This window comes from Monodelphis domestica, chromosome 2, assembly GCF_027887165.1.
Source record: "Monodelphis domestica isolate mMonDom1 chromosome 2, mMonDom1.pri, whole genome shotgun sequence".
Taxonomy (NCBI): Eukaryota; Metazoa; Chordata; class Mammalia; order Didelphimorphia; family Didelphidae; genus Monodelphis; species Monodelphis domestica.
Window position 1 is genome coordinate 265859250 of NC_077228.1, and position 9769 is coordinate 265869018.

At 44.5% G+C, this 9769-nt stretch overlaps 1 protein-coding gene and 1 long non-coding RNA gene across 10 annotated transcripts; one reads left to right on the plus strand and one right to left on the minus strand.

Moving 5' to 3' along the window:
* Positions 1-184: 184 nt before the first annotated feature.
* On the minus strand, positions 185-9677 carry LOC107651410 (uncharacterized). The gene is made up of 2 exons (XR_001628222.2): positions 9477-9677; positions 185-4014 (listed from the first exon to the last, which is right to left on the minus strand). It is a non-coding gene; the product is annotated as an uncharacterized LOC107651410 (long non-coding RNA).
* ATAT1 (alpha tubulin acetyltransferase 1) lies at positions 496-9348 on the plus strand. 9 transcript variants are annotated; one of them, XM_001375504.4, is made up of 13 exons: positions 496-623; positions 1126-1186; positions 1531-1622; positions 1796-1856; positions 1969-2082; positions 2270-2371; positions 3283-3328; positions 3426-3494; positions 4834-4905; positions 5090-5333; positions 8117-8193; positions 8673-8715; positions 8965-9348. In XM_001375504.4, exons 1-13 carry the CDS (start codon positions 517-519, stop codon positions 9137-9139), a joined length of 1263 nt encoding a protein of 420 aa, XP_001375541.1. In that variant the 5' UTR covers positions 496-516; the 3' UTR covers positions 9140-9348. The 9 variants fall into 9 exon arrangements, with proteins under 9 accessions (XP_001375541.1, XP_007483557.1, XP_016286428.1 ...); XM_007483495.3 differs by lacking the exon at positions 8673-8715; XM_016430944.2 differs by lacking the exons at positions 496-623; positions 8673-8715 and adding an exon at positions 910-1048.
* Positions 9678-9769: the final 92 nt, after the last annotated feature.

Here is a 9769-nt window from a genome sequence, read left to right on the forward strand (position 1 = left end):
CAGAGTGAGTTGTGCATCCCTGGTTGTCCAGGCTAATAAAATCATTGATCCAGATGAAATTTCATCCTGAAACTGATTTTTGTTAGTTAGGGACTGGATATGGTTCTATAAGAATAATTGGTTAATTACCTTTTTTGGGGTGGAACTGGGGGCAGCCTGAGTCTGCTTAAATTGGTTACCCAGATATGGGGCCAGAAGGAAGATTTTTATTAATAGTGTTAACCATGAGGTCCCTTGGGTGAGAGAGAAGAGATCACTTGGCTATAGCAATTAGCTTTGTGGATATAACAGGATGTCCTGGACGATGAAGTCGGGACGGGGACCGGGACCACCATCACCGTCGGGTCTGCGGTTTGGTCTGTGGCTGCAACGCGGGAGAGAGAAATAAGTTGAGTGTAGGTGGGGCAGGCGGGTATCAACTCCAGCCCAGTTTTGGCGAGACGGCCAAAATCCGGAAGAGGCGGGGCTTTAGGTCGGAAGTACTGGTCGGGGGCGTGCCCAACCGCACAATGGGCCATGGAGTTCCCGTTCGATGTGGACACCTTGTTCCCGGAGCCGATTACCGTACTGGACCAACACCTGCGTACTCCGGCCCGTCGAACCGGAACCACAACCTCGGCTCGGTGACCTCTCACCCCTCATCTGCCGATCATGCTCCTCCTTTCCTCACCCGTATTTGCCCCTACCTTTCCCTGTGACCCCTCCCCCCTCAGGTCAAAGGTGTAGAATTAGGGCGAGGCGTAGTTCGGCGACCTTTCATCGTCTAGCCCTTTATTTGGTCCCAGCTCCAAAGTGAAGTGAGCCCTTTCACATGATGGGAATGTCCTCTGACCACACCTCTTCTATCACCCTGGGCGATACAGGGGTTTTCAACCCTTTGGCATTAATCCTCTTCCCCACAAATTCCATCAGAATATGGGATGGGTGAGGACTGGGAGGGTGTGGAGGGCCGTCACTCACTTAGGTCTATGAGAAGGATGCAAAATCAGGAGTGAAGGAGACTTGAGGCAGAGGTGCCTGAGGGAGAAAACCTGGATCTGGAATTAAGGTTAGCTCCCCCTTCCCCAGGACCATTACTTGGACATGCAGGCTGATTTCAGTGACTTGTTTCTCCTCTCTCTGCAGTGTTAATCTCCAGCAGCAAATCATGACTATTGTGGATGAACTGGGAAAGGCATCAGCCAAGGTATTGGGAAGAAATCCGTGACTGGTAACTGGAAGAGGGCCTATGGACCCTATCTCAGGGTGGCCTGAGGCTTTGAATGAACTTAAGGGAGGGAAGGGAGATCTTAAGGACATTCTTAGGTGATAGCTGGGTACCTTAGTGGATTGAAAGCCAGGCCTACAGACAGGAAGTCCTAGGTTCAAATATGGCCTTGGACACTTCCTAGCTGTGTGACCCTGGGCAAGTCACTTAACCCCTATTGCCTAGCCCTTAACACTCTTCTGCCTTGGAACCAATACACAGTATTAATTCTAAAGTGGAAGATAAGGGTTAAAAAAAAGTTATAAATTCTTCCACTTTACCAGGCGCAGCATCTTACTGGTCCCATCACCAGTGCTTCCAGAATGCAGAGTAACCGACATGTTATGTATGTGCTCAAGGACACCTCAGCCCGCCCGTGAGTGCTGGACTCCAGTATGCTGTCCAATTATGTCTCTTTTCTTTCTCTTTACTAATACCTTGTAGCTACATAATCTTCCTTTTCCTTCTTTCCCTTTCTTTTTCCTCTTGTTTCTCTTTTCCCTTTCCATGATAAGCTATGAGTTCTCCCACTCTCTCCCCTTCCCACAGGGCTGGAAAAGGAGCTATTATTGGCTTTCTCAAAGTTGGATATAAGAAACTATTTGTACTGGTGAGTTATAGGGCGGGATGCTTGGGGGAATAGGGATGGGTGGGGATATGAAGCAGAGATGCCTAGGCCCCGTATTCCTCTTTTCTCACCTCATATCAACCTCTACCATCAGGATGATCGTGGGGCTCATAATGAGGTAGAGCCACTTTGCATACTGGATTTTTATATCCACGAATCACTGCAACGCCATGGCCACGGGCTGAAACTTTTTCAGTATATGTTAGAGGTATGAGTACCAACAAGTTTTTAATTTTAAAGTGCTTCCAAATCATATATTAGGCCGTTGTCTCTGTCTCCAAGACCACCTGTCTCCTCCTGAACTCCCAAATGCTCCTGTGACCCCCCCCCCATCTCCCTAGAAATTTCTTCTTTCCAGTTCTGTACTGTCTTCTGAACTTCTTTTTATCCTGTAGAAGGAAAGGGTTGAACCACATCAACTAGCTATTGATCGGCCCTCAGAGAAGCTGTTGCGATTCTTAAATAAACACTACAACCTGGAGACCACAGTACCACAGGTTAGAAACCCTGAGAAATGTGACTCTAGAACAGATGAGAATAAAGAGCCATGTTTATTATTTGTTGGGGATTATCAGAAATTTCCTCATCTATATTAGGTATTATCTATAATCATCTCTAAGACTCTTCCAGTCAGTCAATAAATGTTTATTAAGCTCCTCCTATGTGCTAGGCACTGTACTAAGCTTCCACTTTAGCACTCTGTCCATCTTAACTCTCATGTATTTTGCACCCCCCACCCCCATCTGGGCTCCTCTGCTGCAAATTCATCTTGTTATCCAAACGTTACTTCATCTTTTCTCATCCTTGCCTTTATATATGCTATTCCCCACCATCAGAATGTCCTCCCACTGTACAGAGTCCTCTCCTCCGAGTAATGTTTAAAAGCTCAATCTACTCCATTATGTCTTATATCTATAATACCTTAATTGTCTCTTTGTCATGTTTCTCGATTATATAACCTGTGGTTGATCTTGTACTTTATAAATTGTCTTAAATTTATCATGTGTGATGTCCTTTCTCATCATTATTAATTATTACTTGAGAATAAGAATCTGAGTCCTCCATTATATACAGTTCTTGTCTTCTAGAACTGAATTCACATTGGCCTGGGACCCTTACTTGCTTTATGATCTTGTGCAAGTCATTTAACCACGTTGCCTGTTTCCTCAACTGTAAATGGAGATCATAGCACATACCACCCAAGATTGTTGTGAAGATCTGAAATAATATTTGTAAAGTGCTTAGCATGCTGAGCATCATACCAGGCACCTTGTGAGCACTATATAAATGCTTGCTATCATTTTTTCTTCTCTATAGTTTCTAGTACAGGTTCTACAATAGGGAGTACTCCATTTATGTTTTGGAGTGACTGAATAAATCACTTAATTTTTCCCATTCCAATATGCAGGTGAACAACTTTGTGATCTTTGAAGGCTTTTTCGCCCACCAGCACCGTGAGTCTTTCTCTCCCTTCCTAGTCCCAGAGTTGGGGTAGTGGGTAGGTTGGTAGGTCCCCCTTGACTAAGGGAACCCCCACTTCCTTCCCCACAGGGTCCCCTGCTTCCTCTCTGAGGGCGACTCGATGCTCTCGTGCTGCCTTGGTCGATAACACACCCAATGGTAAATTTGAACTGTAGTTTAGAAGTTAAACATCATTTAAGAGGCAGCTATGATGGGATAGGAATGGGGGGGGAGGGGGAAAGCTATTTAATATTCCAGGAGTCATTTAGAGACTTACTCTTGATATCTGGAAATGTGACAAATTCTGTTTCAGGCATGATTTTTAACTAAACATTCTGGCTTGATTATTGATGGTATGTAGTACTTGAGGGCAGTATTCTTTGAGCAGATTTCTTAGAAGCCTTTTGGATTTCTTTGAGGTATGAGGAGTCAACGATGTTAATTTCTTTTCCATCTTCATTTGGAATACATTTTTTTTAGTGCCCTCAGAATTTGTGAAAATTAAAACAACTCTTACAATGAAGCAACTTGGCAGAGACTAGCTGGAAACCTTTTCCAGCCAGATTGCTCAGTTTTTCAGTTTGCTTTTTGACTGGCTCATACTTACCTCAGTGGATATGAGGTAGTGACAACTTTGGTTTCTAAGGCTTTCCCCCTCTAGCTCTTTCGGGTCTGTAGGCTGCGGATTGTATAAGAGAGTGAAAGTCAACAAAGCTAATGATCATGTCAACATCAGAAGCCAGTAATATTCACAGAGGCATAAATTATCAGCTGAAGAGGTAGTAAAGTCAATAAAAGATTGAAAGTGATTTTCGGCAAATAATGTGAGTTGACTTCCTTCAGGTGAGAGGGACAGAGAGCATGCAGAGAGGTGAGGCCAATCTGTGGTCATTGGATTGTGACTTTCCTTTTCTCCTGCTCCTTTTTGTGTGTGCTCCTGGTCCTTTAATTTGTAGTCTTTGCTTTGCATCTTTCTCCTTAAATAGAACTTAAATCTCTTCCTCACCTGTTGCCAAACAGAGAGGTTGTTCTCTGACCTCCCTAACCCCTTTCAGAGTAACTCCTGATTAACCATGGACTTTGTCCATCTCATCTAGAGGGACCAAGGGTCCTAACTGCCCAGCCATGACCATACTACTGTCCCAGATTCTCAAGGGTACCTGACACCACCCTCTGACCAGTAAGAAGCTCCACCCTTCTTCTCCAGTGGCTATGACCTTCCTGCATCTTCCCAAATTCTTTCCAGTTTATCTCCCCAACTCCTTGCTTGGAATACTCCCTTCTATTGTCCCCAAACTATTCCAGTATTGGGTATCCCTATAAGTTTGTAACTACTTCGTGAAGCTGATTTTAGGGGTATAGGTTGACTCAACACTTTGATATCCAAATAGTAATTGGGAAGTAGTTTAATTTTTTTTTCCAGTGAAGGGAAGTGGGGAGCTGTTGAGAAAAATCTGTCCTTTAGTGCTCACTCTGCCTATATCCCCTCTCTCTCCAGCTCCAGCCAGAAAACTGCTCCCTAAAAAAGCAGAAGGAGAGATCAAACCGTATTCTTCTAGTGATCGAGAATGTAAGAGGGGCCAGGGTGAGGGCAAGGGTTGGGATGAGGAGTTAAAGACAAAAGAGGAATATCAGTCCCCATCAAGGTTCTGATAGTTCCCTGTCTCTTCTCTTCAGCATTACATACTGTCTCTTTTCTCCATTTGGTTGTCTTTCTTGCTCTCCCTATCTTGTTTTCTTTCTCTGCTTATTAGTTCTAAAGGTGGCTGTAGAGCCTCCATGGCCTTTGAACAGGGCCCCCCGACGTGCTATACCCCCAGCCCGACCACCCCCACGGTCCAGCAGCCTGGGCAATTCTCCAGATCGGGGTCCCCTCCGTCCCTTTGTGCCAGAGCAAGAGCTGCTACGGTCTCTTCGACTCTGTCCCCCGCACCCTACTGCCCGTCTCCTGCTTGCAACTGACCCTGGAGGCAGTCCAGCCCAACGTAGGCGAACCAGGTAATGGGAACTTAGCATGGGAGTAGAATTGGAAAGATTTCAGACTGTCAAAGGAGATGTTAATATATTAGAATCAAAAGGGGCAACCGCAACCTGGAAGCCTACAGAAGAGGGTGGAGAGTGTTGGCTATGTATTGGAGGAGAGGAAGAAGTAGAAAAGACATCATGGATCCCAGGGTTAGTTTGGCTTTGGTGGGAAAAGGGAAGAGAATGTAAAATATGCATTCTCAAAAGCAAACAGTTTTAAAATCATAAAGAGTAGGGGGCAGCTGGGTGGCTCAGTGGATTGAGAGCCAGGCCCAGAGATGGGAGGTCCAGGATTCACATCTGGCTTCAGACGCTTCCTGTGTGACTGTGCAAGTCACTAGACCCCCATTGCCTAGCCCTTACCACTCTTCTGCCTTGGAGCCAATGCACAGTATTGATTCTAAGATGGAAAATAAGGGTTTAAAAAAATCATAAGAGCAAAGAGAGGTAAATAGATTACTTGAGATTTGTTTTTGTAGAAAAGCACTAAATAGTACATATTTTAGAATCTTGATTTATGAATTTGGGTCTTGACTTATGACATTGGGTAGAAAATGGCACCCATTCTACTCTACTACCCCTTACACAATAACGGTAATTGCCTATAGGTAGGGGAGGGGGGTATCTCTTTAATTTCTATCCTTGGCTGTCTTATTTCTGATTCTCCGTTTCTCTCTTCTCTCATTTCCTCTCCCTTCATCCTGTCTTCCATATCTTCCACAGTTCCCTTACCCGCCCTGAAAATAACAGATATTGATATTTATCCTTCCCCATTTAAGACCACCTGATTCCATCTACAATGGAGCCCTAAAACCTAGAATCAAGTCTCTTTAACTCTTGCTAGGTTAATCCAGCAGCAGACTAACAAATATCCTATTCCCATCCCTATTTTATTATCCCAAGAGTAACCCCTTTTTCTTCTTATCTAGTTGAATTCTGGACACTTTTCCTAACCAATAGATGAAGGCTCTACTAGATTAACTAATTAATTCACTGAACCTTACCTAGGATCTTGCCAGCCTCTAGAACAGGTTCCTAACCAACTGTTTTTGTGACATGGAACCCTCTCTCTGGCAGTCTGGTGGCATCTATGAACCCCTTCTCAGAATTTTTTTAATTACCCAAATACATAAAATTACATGAGTTACAATGGAAATAAATCATAATAAAATAATCAATATAGTTTTTAAAACTCACTTTATAGATACCAGGCATGTACTCTAGAATAACCCAGTAGAACTAGCCTTCCTTTACCATATCCTTGAAGGTTTCTCGTCCTAGAAACAGATATAGTTGGCCTAGTTCCCCTATTTCCTGTGCAGTATTCACCAGATTTGTATCTCCCCTTGGATCAGTATTATTCCATTCCTTGTGCCTCCAGACTCCCTACCTTTCTCCATTCCCACCCCAAGGAGTCATACTCCCTTGTGGCCCATTTTTTAGGTCCTTCAAAAATTAACCTTCTTCCCAAAGGCATCCACACAACATTGCAAAGCTCTTGAATCCCATAAAGTAGTGTGGAGAGAGGGAGATGGGGGTTCTAGGATATCAGGGCTTCTCAGTGCTTATCTTTGTATAGGACCTATTCTGAAATCTGAGTTATGCCCCTGTTGGGATTCCCACAGGGAAATGACCACTACTACCACTTTAACAGCATCCTCTGAGAGGATCTTTCTTGGGGGTCACTTCTATTCACTCATATGCAAAGAAATAAACCTGGGTCTCAAAGATCTACCAGATCCTAATATCTCCTCTTCCATATCTCCCACCTAACTAGTTAGCTGATGGTGTATGTCTATTCTGTCAGATTGTCTTGAGATGAGTATATATACTATTCCTTTCCCAACCTGTGTCCTCTCCTCACCTAACCTGGTTATCCTCTAGCTTTCCTTTCTTTCCTTCTACTGAGCTAGGAACCTCCCTCTGTTCCCAGGCCTTCAGGGTATAATATATACCCTAGAAGGGGAATATAACCCTCCCCTTTCTTATATCCTCTGTGTGGTAGATTACAATGTGTCCCTAATCACTGGGGAGCAGGATCCTCCCCAGCTCTGGTGTTGTCTCAATAAAGTGTGGATCCTTTTGTGTGTTTTCTAATGGACATTTTTCAATGGGAAAAAGAAAACAAAACAAAGGCAAAGATGTCTCAGCCTCATTTATTCTACCGTCTCTTGCCCTTGGGACTTTAGGATCTCTTCACCTGGAATCCTATTGTCACGATCTGTAGATCTTCCATAGGGTGACTCCTCTGAGTTTCCCTTTGAGTATCTAGGATTTCTTTCCCTTCCCTCCATCTTTAATATTCTTGGATTACATCTTTTCCCTCATGCAATCACTTGATGTCTTTTCTGATAACCTCACCCCACATATATCATTAGTCATTTCCATGTCCAGGCTTGTCACCACACAGACTCCTTGGATATCTTTCATATATCTGTGATTTGGGAATCTCTTAGTATTCTATCCACAGTCTCCCTCCCCATTTTCCACCCCTTGCCTTTTTCCCATTCCAAGATGTCCTATATTTCACCCTTTTCAATGCCCTTTTCATTTCAACATTCCCATAAGTATAGTCTAAGAAGTTACAACATAAAACTTCCACAATCTCAGATGTGATCATTGCTAGCTTTTCCCTTCTTTTGGTTTCCCTTTTCTTCCTTTCCATGCCTTCTCTCAGTTTCCATTGCTACCCACTCCATTTTTCCATCCTCCAGTCCCTTTTCTGTTACCTCCCCCATAGCCCATTTCTTCTACAGGGAAGCAACCCCAGGATTGATGGCCCAGAATTGCAGCTACAGTCGATATGGGGAGCCAGTCTCAGCCCCCAAAACAGGTATGTATGAGGCATTATGAGAAACTTGGTCTAGGAATCAAGGGACCCGTTTTCTAGACCGTCATATGATTTTCTCCAAGTCTCATGGTAACCGTGGAATGAGCACTAGATTTGAAATCAAAGTATCCCTACTGCTGTCACTATATGTTCTCAAATAAGTTTCATTTAGATGAGTCACTTCCCTAGGCCCAAGTTTCCTCACCTGTAAAATAAGGCACTTAGATTATTTGGCTTTTAAAGCCCTTCTAGTTCTGAATCTTACTATTGTTGCAGTCCAGAATCTACCTGCCTTTGGGATCTGGAGATCTTCCACTGGTGAATCCCTAGAATGCACAGGCATTAACTTATAGAATTTATAAAGCCCTTTAAGCTGTTAACATTCTTTTTTATCCTCACCCCACAGTCCTAAGCCATATACATCATACCCATTCCCTTTCAGCACACGAACAAACACACACACACACACCCTATTTCTACAGGCAACCAAGAACAGAGGAAGAGGGGACAGGAAACAGAGAGTAGGTGAGGTCTGGCTTGCATCCTCACACCATCCCTGAATATGTACCTCCTTGTCTCCTTTTCCCACTTTCTGAGCTTTGTCCTGAACCTCACATAAAATAATATAGGCTGCTGTCCTCACTGCCCCACCTAACATTTTTTTGTCTTCCAAATAATCCCTTAATTCTTCTTAATGTATCCAAGGATTCACCCCTCCAATTCCTCACATGACCATCCTCATAATACTTAAATCTCTCCATCCCACCTTAACAGGTGTGCCAACAGGGGGCTGCAGGTTGTGTCAGGGAAGCCAGATGGGGAGGGACCTGGGTCCTCCACTTCACAGGCCCAGCAACCCCCAGTCCCATTCTGGAGACTGGGGGAGCCCATGGTCAACGCAAAGTTCATTCGATGCCTGTATGAGAACCGAAACACCAGGCCATGGTGACCAGGACCCCCGGCTCGTCCTTCCTGGGCTAAGCCCCAACACTGGAAATACCCCATGGAAAAATACAGAGCCCCGGCCTCGGGGAACGTTTGTTGATTGGTTGGTTGGAGCTGGACACCTTTTCCCATTCACTTGTCTTATCAGCCTAAATTGTCTTTTATTTTTAAACAGAGCACTCTATTTTTCATATTAAAGGCTGGTGGTCAGGAGCCTGGGTTTCAGTGTGATGTGTTGGGAAGATTCGTTTTGGGGTCTGGAGGTGGTTCAGGCCCTGGCCCTATTATACCCCCAGTGACTAGGCAGATCATTTTCACTTCCTTAACCTTGGTGTTCTCACCTGTAACGCAAGTGGGAAGGAAAATGAGCCCGAGGCCCCTTCTATGTTTATATGGTCCAGCATCTGTTCCTAGGCCCACCTTTGGATTCGTCTCATTATTTCCTCTTCATGTTGACATTTTTGCTGGCTTTTCACCCGGTTCCAGTGCTGTGGTTCGCCGTGGGTGTTTCCACATGCGCATTTTCCCTCACAAGCCCCACCTGCCCCGTTTGCCTTTTGCGCAAGCGCTGTGGGGGGCAACCTTTGAAACCCCACTCCCCCCCCCCCGCAAGCGCAGGCGCTCTTCCCATAGT